Source organism: Physeter macrocephalus, chromosome 11 (assembly GCF_002837175.3).
Source record: "Physeter macrocephalus isolate SW-GA chromosome 11, ASM283717v5, whole genome shotgun sequence".
Taxonomy (NCBI): Eukaryota; Metazoa; Chordata; class Mammalia; order Artiodactyla; family Physeteridae; genus Physeter; species Physeter macrocephalus.
In genome coordinates, this window is record NC_041224.1 from 49838309 (window position 1) to 49852899 (window position 14591).

Here is a 14591-nt window from a genome sequence, read left to right on the forward strand (position 1 = left end):
GTTGCAAGCCTTCAACAGACTTTAGAGCTTCAAAATAGTTATATCAGATAGATTCAATCTGTGCAATTGCTGTCTAGGTGGGGAGCCAGATTCCTGGTGCTTCCTACTGTGCCATCTTCTCACAATTCTCCTCTCTGTATATTTTTAAAAGTTTTTTTCCCCCCAGAACATTAAAGTAGTTGAAAAATATTGAAAAGTTGAAAAGTAGGTATATTAAACTCACAATAGTAGTTTAAGTTTAAACATTTTATGCCTACCAAAACCAGAATTTATTATCATTTTACTTTTCTGGCTTTAGTGGAAGCAAGCACATCAATAACATTTTCAAAGTCTAATTCTTTTCTTATCTTGTTTCAAATAAGTAAATTGCCATGCTTGGCAATTTCTCTTGACCAAGTGACAATTCTAAATAATTTAAAATTAACTTCAGCTTACTGAAACTTCTTTTGCAGGATGCTACTGTGGCTGGTATTGTTTTAAAATTTTGAACACCACTTTGTTAATCAGTTTTAGAAGACCCAAATATAAGGTTTACATTATATCACAATTTATTAATATTGTATGTTGCTTTAAACAATTCCACATGACATTTCTATAGAATTTAAATTGTCATAATATTTAAGAACTGGGTCAGTAGCTGCTTTTTGTAAATCAGATGTAATCTATAGAAAATAACTTTTCTCCAGTTTAAAAGTTCAAAATCTGAAGACATTTCATTTAATTTTTCATATACCTATTTCAAATATGAAGTTAGGTCATTTATAACCTAATGTCTACTTGATAAGCACTTTTCCCATAATTATCAATATTCTCATTTAGTGATTCATGCATTTCCAATTTCTTTTTCACTTATTTTCAAATTCAGGAAGAATATTCACATCTCTTGTTCAAGTTTTACATTCACTGAACACACTTTCAAAATTACTTTCATTTGTGGTAAGGAAAGGAATAGGATTTTTATTAAGCACGGAGTCTTATATATGGTCATGCTTTCTAACTGTAAAGCTTTATTAAACTTTTGTCACTTTGTTCAAAATACAATCCCATATAGATAATGTGTAAAAATCTGTAATATTTTTGTACCAAGATGCTTTTGATCTCAACATAATGTATTCTGACATTTGATATTATATCTTTTCATATCTGATACACATCTCTAATTTGTGTGCAAAGTATCAAGTATCTTGATTGCATTTAATCTTGATGCTCATCAGGTATCTGTGATTTTAATGTTGTTTTCTGAATTGACAAGAATATTCCATCTGCTCACTGTATTACCCCAGTCCTAAAATATGTATCCTTTGTACAATACTAAAAAAAAGATGATCATATTTGAATTCACAAATGCAGAATTTTTTGTATTAAATTATGATTATGAGCTGGGCAAGGCACAAATTTGGCATAATTATTTTGGGGGAGAAATACTGGCTTATACACACTTGTATACATGTGCCATATCTATTCCATTATCATATCCTGGCCAGGACAGTCTTTTTACATAAGTATCAACTCTTGCTAACTTACTCATAATGTGATAAGCTAGACCATATCTAGTTTTTTTTTTTAATAACAGCTTTACTGAGATATAATTAATCCAGTTTTTAATTTTGTTGCAATTAAGTCAAAACTTTCCTCTCTTGCAATGACATCATTCTTAATGTAAATATACCTAGTAATCATAAACATTAATTCATGATGTACTATATCTGGTTTATAATCAAAAAGTAAGAAAAATTATTTTGCTTCTTTTATTCTTCCTAGTATTTCAGATTTAACATGATTTCCTAATAACATTATATATTTGCTTTGAATTTTACTATACAAATGAAACACATAAATTTATATTGATTAGCTATATGATTTTAATGTCCTTAGTTCAACTGAATTTAGAATATTCCAGCATCTGAGCTTCCAATAATTTCTTGTGATACTTTGAGATAAATTATTTTTGCACAAAACATACAATATGTAAAATCACTCACACATATTTTATCACATTCTGTAAAGCATCATCTATTAAACTATCAGTCTGAATATACATTAAAAAACACTTCCATTTAAAAAAAGCGTCATGATGAAATATGATTTTTTCATTATCACAAATTCTGTTTAAATTTTTCCAATCTTTGAAACCACTTTTTGAGTTGCAATTATTTGATTCTGTTGTAATTTTTGCTAAAAAGAATGCACAGGAAACAAACTAAAGACAGATTCTTTGGAATAAATGAGCCAGTCACAATGAATTAACTCACTACTAGACAATTTTTTTAAAGACCCATCTTTTGAAAATATTTTCCCACCATGTGAAACACATACTCTACAATCTGCATCTTGTCCTTGGATGGTCCCATGCTCTATTAAAATCATTTTACTTTATTAGAAACAGGTGACCATGATGAAGAATTAAACATTTAATTCAAATAGCATCTTCTATTTTCTTGCACATGCTTATATTCACTAGCTTCTGAAATTTCTAACATGCCATTATCTTATCTTTTTTGCACAATTCAAAGAAAATTCTTTATTTAACTCTATATTTCATAGTAATTCTATTCTAATAGTGTCAATGTTAGAGATTTCATTTTAAGTAGCTGGAATATTTTTTTCTACCAAAACTGTTACTGTCCTCTATAATTTTGATCAATTTCTTGATGCATGCATTTTTCTTCTTCTTCTAAACAATGGGCCACTTGAGTTTTTAAATGTCATATTTATTTTTAAGAATTTTAGTATAAATTTTAAATATATTTATTTTTAATTGATACATTCAGTTAAATATAATAATTTATATGAATTAGTTGATATAAATTATAATATTTAACAGGTCTACATAAACATTTGTACGAAAAATACAAAAATCAATAATTACAAACAACAGAAAACCACATACCAGGTTTCCAGACCAATGGGGTGAAAAAGAAGTAGTGAAAAATATTTTTTATATAAACAAGTGAGTAACAGTAAATTATCACTGTTTTAAGTGAAGAAAGTATAAAGTTTCCTGGTAAGAAAATACTTTTTCAGAAAATTTTCACATTTCATCAAATTTATTTATGAAAGGTCAAATATATTAACAAATAAAATTTGTATTACTTACCTTAGTGCCCTTAATAATATTGTAAAAAGAAAATCATGTAAACATGTGTTTGTAATTAAACAAAAGTTTACCTTTTACTTAGCAGTACCATGTGAAGCTGTTACAAACAATAAAAACAACTTGTCATCTTCCCTCATGACTGAACAAGGACCATCAAAAAAGCAGAAGTGAGACATTGTTGTGCTTGTGTCCCCCATGTGCATTGACTCTCAGGGTCATACAAGTGCAAGGCTGGATGCTGTCTTTAATTACAATTTTGAAATTATGTTCATCATGGATTATTCTGCATTAATTTTTATTCTTAAACATATTAAAAGAAAATATTTATCTGATTATTGAATTTTTTGTAGCTCCCTTGAATTTTTTGCCAGAGGTGAGGTCTCACTTGCCTCATTCTAATTCTGGCCCTGGCTGGGATGCTGGGGTTGGGGGGGATAAAGGAAAGTAGGGATGGTGGTCTAGAGAAGCAAATTCTTAATTACTGTAACTGTCAGTCCTAGTTGAAAAAAAGACAAGTAAAAATATGGTTACATTATTTAGAAATATGGAGATAAATATTACATCAAATAGCTAAAAGTGTTGAAAATGGCTACCTCTGAAGAGTTGGATGGAAAAGGGTGAGGGAGATGAGTCACTACTTTTATGATAAACTAGCCACACAAATTTTTAACTTTTAATTCGATAAAAATAAAAAGTAATTTTACAAAGTCTGAAACTCTCAAGTGTCTGAAAAAGTTACAAAGCAAAAAGCAATAAAAACAGAACAAAAAAGAAAAACAAAAACCTTAGAAATTCTTTATGGATAGCCCCAGTAGTCTTACAGAAATAGGCTATAGGGTTAATTTGCCATTTCATTAGTGAAATTACAGGGAACCTCTATTTTGCATACTATGTGTATGTTTGAATTGAGAAAAGAATATTTTTAAAAAGAGAGAGAAAAACACCATAAAGTCACCCTGAGAGGACTCTTGTGTGTACCCACCATACCTGATATGCTTGGAATATGGTAGTTATCTTATTGGATTACAATTCTTTCATGTCTAATTGTCTTACTAGATTTTGACCACCTTGGGGATAGGGAAATAATTTTATTAATCTTTGTTCCCAATATAAAGATTCCTGGAACATGCTATCAAGTGTTCCCTAATAGCCTTGAAGGAAGCAACGAAAGGGAAAGGCATCTGTACCCACCTTCTCTCTCTTACCCCTCTACTTAGTTATAATGAAACTACATTAATCAACAGACTAGAGGGGAAGAGTTATGGTACATATATACATATGTATATATATATATATATAGTTAGGATATAAAACCAGTAAAATGTTGCAGAGTATAGAATAAACATAGTAGCAGAACAGAGATTGTTTTAGAAAGTCACTATATAATATGAATTCCAAATACAATCTAGCATATGAAAGGAATTAATTTTGAAAGAGGAAATGTAAAACTATACAAATGAAAAAGTGACAACAGGAAAATATTATTGGGGTATAACATTCATTCCACTACAAGCCATCTGATCAAAATCTTGAAGAATAATTCAAGCTATCCACCATCTCACATGTGTACTTAAACACCTGGGTCTATTCGAGGGACTATCCACACCACATATATCTGAAAGAAGTACCAGACCAAAACTGTTCTATGTGGCCTTCCATTCAATATGGCTTCTTTTAACTCTGCTTATGGCCTGCTAAATTTTTAGCATAAGCTTTTTTTCTTTTAACAAAAAATAAACTTAAGAAAGTTGGCTTATGTAAGAAAAGGTTGGTTTTACTTGACACAGATGCAACAGGGCAATCAAAGGAAAGTAAGAGTTTGATGATTTATTCAAGTATGAATGCATCAGGAAAGAATCAGTGGATGATGTTATGAAATGATGAATTCGTAAGTTTTCTTCATGTCCATGCTTTTATGTATTTGGAAAGAAGAGAGGCAAACCCTGTTGTCCCCAGGGTACATGGGCCAACTAGGTGATGGAAAAGAACATTTTTATTCTCAAGACCCAGAGACACAGAGCCAGCTTGAGAGCCTGAGAACAACAGAGAACATCACAGCAATCCCCACCACCCGCCACTGGGCTAGCAAACATCAAATAACAAGCAACAGCAGTACTGCTGGAAGAAAGGTTAAGAGTGTAGAGAGAGAGAGACAAACTCTGTGGCTCAGTCTCACAAGGAAAGGCTAAAACTGAGTGTGGAGCAATGATACCGAGAAAAAAACCTCCAGTAATATAACCTCCACCCTAAGCGCAAGGAAATGCTACAGGAATTGAACTTGGCAGTATATGGAGGGTAACCATAGTGATAAAAATAACAAAACCCAAGTCAACTCACTACTAGGTCGACCAAATCCCACACTAATGGCCTAACATGAGAAAAATCATGCCCATTTTCAGATATAAATACTATTTATCTCAGTCCTACACATAATGTCTTGCTTTCAACCAAACATACACAGAAAAAGCAAAGGAAAAAACACAAAAGCACACTGTCAGAAGATAAAACAATTAGCAGAACCAGACTTAGATACAACCCAGCTGTTGGAACTCTCAGAGAGAAAATTTTAAATTACTCTGATTAATATGTTAAATGCTTTGGTAGAAAAAGGAGGACAACATGCATGATCAGATGGGAATTTTATCAAAGGATCAGAAACTGTAAGAATCAATGCAAATGCTAGGAAAAAACCCCCAAACAAACCACAATGACAGAAATGAAAAATGTTTTTGATGGGTTCAACAGTAGACCTTACACAGCTGAAAAATGAATCTGTAAATAGGTCAATAGATAAAAATTACCCAAACTGAAACACTAAGAAAAAAAAGTGTGGCGGGAGGTGGGGAGGAGGGGATGGGGAGACTAGAACAGGGCATCTAAGAACAGGGATTAATATCAAATGGTATAACATGTGAAATTGAAACCCCAGAAGTAGAAGATACAGGACAAGTCAGAGAATACTGATCAGGACGAATACCAAAAATAAATACATAAACATATAAATAAACAACTGAGCAAACCAGACTTAGACACATCATGTTCAAACTGATAAGAACTAAAGATAAAGTCAAAATCGTGAGGGCAGCCAAAGAAAACTGACACATTACATACATATATAGAAACAAAGATAAAAATTACAGTAAGACACCACATCAGAAAATATGCATGCCAAGAGACAATAAAATGACTTCTTTAAACTGCTGAAAGAAAACAGTTAACCCAGAAACTTTCAAAAATGAAAAATAAAGATTTTTTTGAAGGAAAAAAGCATGGAAGAAGTAATCACCAGTAGATCTGCAGTAGGAGATATTTCAAAGGAAGTTGTTTAGGCAAAAGGAATGTGATATTAGAAAGAAACCAAGAGCTACATAAAGAAATGAACACTAGAAATGGAAAAAATGAAGGTGAATATAAATTTTTTTAAGTATTTAATTGCTCTAAAAGACGATTTAAAGTAAAAATGGTAACACTGTATTCTGTCTTTATAAACTAGTTAAAAGTAAAATATATGACAACATTAGAAACAAAAAGAACACACAAACTATCGATATTGGAAATAGGAGAGGATTATCACTGCAGACCCCACAAGCATTAAAAGAATAAGGAAATACAACAAACAACTGTTTACATATAAATTCAACATTATAGATAAAATGTACCGATTCCTCAAAAACCACAAACACCAAAACTCACTCAAGAATAAACAGATAACCAAGAAATCCTATATCTAGTAAAGACATTTATTTGTAGTTTAAAACATTTCAAACAAATGAAAACTTTCCGTGGGATAAAAGCAAGCCACTTGGGAGAAGGCTGATACTGTCTAGGTTTCACTTATTCACTCTACAAAATAGAAATACTGAACCTGCCTCACTTCATTATACTCAGAAAGAGACAAGTAACATTAAGCAATATTTCAAAAACTGACACCAAGAAAACACGTACATAAGCAAAATTATTTCTACACTCATACATTAGACTGCCCAGTAAGTAACATTTATATGATAACCCTGAGTGTTATATTCAGAGTGCCTGTTTAAGATAGCTAAAATGTATTTAATATATATTCAAAATATTTCTAATTTTAAAATTATTTAAATCTTTTTGAGTCTTCTAAAAAGATAAATTTTCCAATGTGTCAAATGTTTGATATTTTAATAATTTCAGAATTTTTAAGTCATAAATTTATCTCCATTAATTATTAGGTGAACTAAATAACAGGCAAGTAAAATATAATATTGCCTTTGTCAAAATAAAACACTTTACAATTTTACCGAGGGTTAAAAATTTTAATATATAATGAAAACAAAAATCTCAAGTTTTTTCTTTCTGATAACATACCAATAATTGTTAGTGACGTACACACATTGAAGTGTTTTAAAAATCACACCCACAATACTTTCAAATGTGTAAGTCTTTAAGAGGTATCAAATATAACATAATTTACCTCAGACACAGGTTCTTGTTCCTTAGTGGGAGCTTCACTTTTTAATCTTGAAAACAAAATAAGTATTGAGTATTTAATTTTATATTTACAATAAAAAATATGAGTTGTTTTTTGCATGCTTAAAATAATTTAAATGTAAATCTAAATTAATGCACATTTATACTATAATAGCAAATGATCTCTGTAAATATTTTAAGGGAAAAATAAAATGCATAAGAATAAACAGTAGATTCAATATATGCTCTAAATAAATGAATACAGACATGTATTTCCTCTTCTCTAAAAACAAGAGCACTTAACAAATGTTCTCTATGTTAAGTACAATTTTAAAAAAAGACATAACACATTAGTATAACTGTTTCAAAAAAAGAATTACCCTTTAAAAAATGAAAGCAGGTTATATGCTTAATATATATAATATGCACCCGTATTTACTACTATAGGACTCAAAAGTGTGGGAAAATAAATATTTTATCTATTGTAAAGTTCAAATGGTAATGTCATTTAAATATATATTACAATTAACTTACTTTAGAGGTGGTAAAATTACAGAAATAATTTAGAATTTTGAAGAATGGATTTTCTTCAAAACCTTCATAAGCATAGCTCAAATATTAACTATAAATTTTTAAACTTTGATTTCTAAAAAATACTAATTATAACTTATGACATTAACAAAGGCGTATGTCATCTATAAAATCTTTTAAAATATAGGGTTGACCAAAAGGTTCATTCGTTTTTTTCCTTAAGATGGCTCTATTAGCACTTAGTTGTCTTTAACTTCATTCAAAACAATTTTGTTAGACTGTGACAGCTATCATATCAGTGTGCATTTAAAAAAGGACATCAAAATTGGTGAATTTTTGTGTAGCCATTTTAATACTGAAGATGGAAGAAAAAAAGCAACATTTTCAGCCTATTATGCTTTATTATTTCAAGAAAGGTAAAAACACAACTGAAACGCAAAAAAGAGATTTGTGCAGTGTATGGAGAAGGTGCTGTGACTGACTAAACATGTCAAAGTGGTTTGCCAAGTTTTATGCTGGAGACTTCTCGCTGGATGATGCTCCACGGTGGGGTAGACCAGTTGAAGTTGATAGCGATCAAATCAAGACATTAATTGAGAACAATCAACGTTTTACCACGTAGGAAATAGCCGACATACTCAAAATACCAAATCAAGCGCTGAAAATCATTTGTACCAGCTTGGTCATGTTCATCACTTTGATGTTTGCGCTCTACATAAGCGAAAAAAACCTTCTTGACCGTATTCCCGCGTGCGGTTCGCTACTTAAATGTAAGGAAAACGTTCCGTTTTTAAAACCAATTGTGATGGGCAATGAAAAGTGGATACTGTACAATAACGTGGAACAGAAGAGATCGTGGGGAAAGCGAAATAAACCACCACCAACCACACTAAAGGCCGGTCTTCATCCAAGGAAGGTGACGTTGATATGGTGGGATTGGAAGGGAGTCCTCTGTCATGAGCTCCTTGCGGAAAAACGAACGATTAATTCCAACAAGTACTGCTCCCAATCAGACCAACTGAAAGCAACACTTGACGAAAAGCGTCAAAATTCGTCAAAAGAAAACGCATAATCTTCCATCAGAGTAACTCAAGACCGCATGTTTCTTTGATGACCAGGCAAAAACTGTTACAGCTTGGCTGGGAAGTTCTGATTCATCCACCGTATTTACCAGACATTGCACCTTCGGATTTCCATTTATTTAGGTCTTTAACAAAATTCTCTTAATCGAATAAATTTCCATTCCCTGGAAGACTGTAAAAGGCACCTGGAACGGTTCTTTGCTCAAAAAGAAAGTTTTGGGAAGATGGAATTATGAAGTTGCCTGAAAAATGGCAGAAGGTAGTGGAACAAAAGGGTGAGTACGTTGTTCAATGAAGTTCTTGGTGAAAATAAAAAATGTGTCTTTTATTTTTGCTTTAAAACCGAAGGCACTTTTTGGCCAACCCAATATGTCAATTTAACATAAAAACTACCTGTGCCAAAGGATCTCTCTTTTAAACTGCTGACGACTAAAATATTATTTGGTGATATTATACATTAAACAATTTTAATCTGCATAAGTAGAATGACTACCTAATCAGAAATGCCATTAATAGTTAAGTGATTCATAACTTAATGAAGGCTTAATATCTATACTTAAGGATTAATATATTTAACATAAGCAACAACTATACTAACTTAAATTTCATCGACAAAAATGAAGACATCTAGTAGGATAGAAATGTCAACCATCCTAAAAGCTAATCTCATGGTTACTCAATGAAATACTGAGTTGGCAAACACCCCTCTTTATCCATTCTCTGAGGGCATATTTAAAAAAATTAGGTCTGTAAATGTTATCTTCCTAGATATTAATAATAACTGTAAAATTACTTATGTACATTTGTTATTACATGAAATTGTAAACAATTTAAAATAGAACATGTCCTTTTTTGTAGAAGTACTATATTAGTAGTGTTTACAATAACTTTTAACTAATTTTGCTAAATAAATCTAAATAAAACTTGCACAAAAAATTGACAAAATGCACAAATTATCATTTTTTGGGTTAAAGATTTTGTATTTCTCTCAGGTATTTAATTGTGAACAACAATATTCATAAAGATGAAATAATATCAAGTGTACAGTACAACTTCACTGCTTTAATAATTTATATGGGAAAATAATTGTTTTAAGAATAACGTGTATAAAGTTGTAAGAAAACATGAAAAATTTCTGTTTCTCGTTGGAAGAAAAAAAAGTAGATATTAATTGATTTTTATTTCTAAGCATTTAATAATTTTAAACTCAGTCTGAAAAACTGTAAAACATATTGGTTACAAACTGGTTTAAAAATATTTTATAAAAGAATTTTCCTTTTCTGCTTACTGTTGAAAATGTTATCAAAGATAGACCTTAAGTTCTTACAAAAGAAACAGTACCATGCTAATCATTTTCACATATAGCTATTCTAATAAACTGATTTTATGCAGCAATTAAAATGAAAGCTATTAAGCATGTGTTACTATTATTGCTGGCATTTCAATTGGGGAAACTGAATTTTCTTAGTATCTCTGCAAGGGAGGGTGGTGACAGGTTTTTATTACCCTTCATTTTACTGACTAAGAAACTGGTAGATGAGAACAAAATGAATTATTGAAATAACTACCAATAAGAAGCTTATGTGCCCTATTTTGTTGTGTGGCTTTAACCATACTGGTATTCTGTTTAAAGGACAGAATTGTAATAACCAGTGAAAATATTTAGAAAAAGAAATGTAAAAAAAATTAGAAAAGCACACTACATAAAATTTCATTGCTATAAATTCATCATTAAAATGTACACTATGTTTTTGCAACTACAAAAGCATACTTTGACATTAACAAATTTTAATACAACTACTAATATATCATTAACACTTTTGAAAAGAAAAAAAATGTTCTTACCTTTAATCTTATTCATTAAAGATGCCTGCTGAAATAGTCATCATTTGAGATACTCAATTGCTTGGTAGAAGACAGTGAAATTTGCTAAGCTCAAAGTTCTGAGCTAATGACCTGCCATTAGATAATTAGACTTTTCACCTGTGAATTCTTGCAATATTTTTTAATAGAAAAATTTTGTATAGCATTTAAAACAAACACTATTTAAGATTTCAATTTAAACAGAAGGATTGACGGTTATGGATTTCAACAATAACCATTAGAGATCAAGATTGCAAATAATTAAATTTTCTTCTGTATGTAAACTTGCTTTCCCTCTAAAGTTCAAAATAAAATAAATGTCCCTACTTGCATTTTTCTGCAGATCACATGACCAATCCAAAGCTACATGTAAAATGAGCATTTTGGTTAAATTACATCATTGCATTCTTTTGAGGTTTCATTCATACTATAAATAAATGGGGTAGAGGGAAAATGCTCATATTCATTTCAATCAGACCACATTCTTTCCTTCTAATAACATTTAAAAGCCAAAAATTTCAATGCCGGTTTTCAAAATGTAATCTTTGCGAATACTTATAAGAAAACTAAGAAGCTGAAAAAAGGTTTACAACAAGCCAGTAGTAAAGTCAACCAGTTCTCAAGACCTTCCAGTTACCCATTCCAGATTAAATTTAGGATAGTAATCATTATACTAATAAGAGTAAAACATCTAGTGCACCATTTCTGACCGTTTGTTCTGAGAGGTGTTAACAGATGTGTGGAAAGGATGATTGATCTAAACATTTACCAGGTTGCACGTACATTAGGCACTGTGCTAAAAGTTCCAGTCCAAAGACACAGTCCCTCCTGTGAAGGAGTTTACTGTCAAGGAAATGTATTGAAGCAAATGTTTACAGAATTGTGAAGTGCTAAAAAAGAGACATGTATATTGTGACTATACAAAGGACTGAGCCACTATGAGGGGGAAAGGTGCAAGGAGGCAGTGAAGATACTACAGTGAACACGGTTTTGCAGCAAGAGCAGGAGTTAGCAAAGCAGGGAAAGGAGAGACAAGGTGGAGGAAAAGCAAAGAAATATAAAACACAGCAATGATATGATACTGAGTGGTCTCATATGACTAGCAGGTAGGGAACAAGGGAGAGTAGTCGAAGATGCAACTGAAGAGACAGCAAGGGCTACTTTAGGAAAGATCTTGATTGTCACGCTAAAGCGTTTGTGCTAAGAACTTTATTCTAAGGTTAATAAGAAAGTATGATAAAGGGCAGTATCAGAAGAGGATAAGCTCCAGACAAGGAGTCCAGATAAGAGACAGTTAATGACTGATAAAAGAACAACAAAGTGTTTTTTTTTCTTTTATCAGAATTATGGGTCCTAGTTTTCGACTCAGAAAAAAAATGGTTAGACACATAAAGTGTCAATGAAAAGGCCACAGAAACTGGGAACTCATATGGCATCTCAACTACAAAGAGTTCAAAGTTACTTGCAGTTCTAATGCTTGCTTATGCAGCTGTGATCCCTAGGCAGTACAGGAAGTTTCTGCTCAAAAATAGCAGGAAAAACTTTTGATCACTATTTTTCTTACTGCTAAGTCCCAGAAATTTCTATGTCATTGTATTCACATAATTTTTCTATCATGAAATATTGATTTAACATATTAATAATAAAAGTTTGTTATTTAAAAGAGACAGTTAATGACTGTCCCAGGTAAAGCAGTAGGAGTATCAAAGAGAGGAAGGTTTTAGGAGGGTGATAAAGTAAAACCAACAGAATATAGGTACCAATTGGATAAAGGTAAATGAGGAGAGCAAACATGACCCTCTACATGTCTGCCATTCATATAAAAATATTTACTGCTCAGACCTACTTAGTCTTATATAGCTCATCCTTTGGCACAATTCCAACAATCACTTCTAAACCGATAACCCGCAAATCATCAACTAGAAAATGACCCCTACATTTTACTATTTATTTTTCAATCAATCAATTCAAAAATATCATAGTATATTAGAATTAGACTTGAGTCCTAAGAGAGTATATTCTCCAATTGCCCCTATCTTGTAAATGAGAAAAATCTACAGCCTAAAATTGCTAAAGTAATAAATCCATTAAGCAACAGAACCGGTTCTACTTCAAATTTCCACTGCATTTCTTCACAGTCAAATCCCGTTATAAATCAGGCTCCCTTAAATTCGTGCCAGGAAAAGTGAAAAACTTAACTGATCTCTCTGCCTCTTGATGTTTTCCACTCTAAAACATGCTGAGCTATCATTGCCAAATTAATCTTACTAATAGACTGATTTATGTCATTTTTACTGAAATGTTCTACTGCTCATATATAATAGAAATACTACTCTTAAGATTGGGAGGCTAGATTCTGATCCCAATGCTACCACTATATCAGTTGTTGCCTGCTCTCCTGGGGAAACAAAGGGTCTTCACATTGAAGCTCAGGCCCATCCAGCTACTCATACTTTATATAGTAAAAGTAGGAAAGTACATTTGGAACCACAAGCACAACCAGGGAAGCAATAGACTATAGTACTTCTTAGTTTAGCCTCTGAAAACAGACTACCATAATTTAAATTGAGGCTCTTAACAGCTATGTGACCTTGGGCAAATGACTTAGCTGTACCTCAGTTGTCTCATCCATAAAACTGGGACAAGAACAGTGCATATCGCATTAGTTTGTGAGAATTAAATGAGTGGATAAATGTAAAACGTTTAGTTTATGTACTCAATAATTGTTAGCTCTTATTACTGCCATGGGTAGAATCAGGAATCTAATCTTACTGTCTAGAATTTACTTAAGTGTGCCACACAGGCTCTTAAAGCTTTTTCCCTAAATATCTTTAATGTTTTGAGATTTTTCTGCCATACCTCCCCCATCCTCAAACAAAATACATTAGCTATTAGTTTTGATTACTGAGCAATTTACCCTAGTATGAAATAATCTACCCACTTCTGAAGATGTGGGTATAATTTGGTCATCAAGGAAGATAAGAGTAAAAAATCATTCTAAAGGGACAGAGGAAAGAACTAGGTAAAGACAAAGACAAAGAATCAAGAGAAACAAAATATTTATGTGTAAAAATATGAAGCAAAAAATAAGACCATCAGTAGAGGCAGAAGATTCTAATGCCAGACTCGGGCTATAATTTTGGTATTTTGTTTTTTTATTTTGTTGGCAGTATTGAATTAAGCCCTGAATACTTAATTTATAATGTATTCACAAACTGCCCTCAGAATCGGGAGACTGAAAAAATGGTAGTAACCTCAGAAACGCTGGTAGAAGTTGGAAGCATTTGCCCTAAATGAAGGACTATATCAAAGTTTCATTTATCTTTCCCTTTCAATGGGTTTCCCATTACTTCCTGCTTACCAGCTATCAAAGGCAGAAGTCCAAAATGCCAGAAACCACTGTATTTTGATGCACAGTTCCTACTTGCTAACTTGAAATTACATACCAGGGGCAAATATACTGCATCCACTTTGAAAAGGAAAAACTATTTTACAGTTACTAAAGATTTGGTTTGAGACAGTAATGAGACAGTAATGTCCGTGGTAGGATAAGAGAATCTAAGGACATGATCCCC

At 31.8% G+C, this 14591-nt stretch overlaps 1 protein-coding gene across 12 annotated transcripts in view; it reads right to left on the reverse strand.

Annotated features, from left to right (window-relative positions):
- ZNF280D (zinc finger protein 280D) overlaps positions 1 to 14591 on the reverse strand; it is a 156963-nt gene that overhangs the window by 48343 nt on the left and 94029 nt on the right. For 11 of the 12 annotated variants that reach the window (XR_003682152.2, XM_028496357.2, XM_055087978.1 and 8 more), the window contains one exon: positions 7545 to 7590. Coding sequence is in view for 11 of the 12 variants with exons in the window: in XM_028496357.2 (XP_028352158.1) it covers positions 7545 to 7590 (46 nt within the window). In the remaining variant the exon portion in view is untranslated. Of the gene's footprint in view, positions 1 to 7544; positions 7591 to 8494; positions 9396 to 14591 lie in introns of those variants that run through there. The other variant, XM_055087980.1, reaches the window with a different exon arrangement.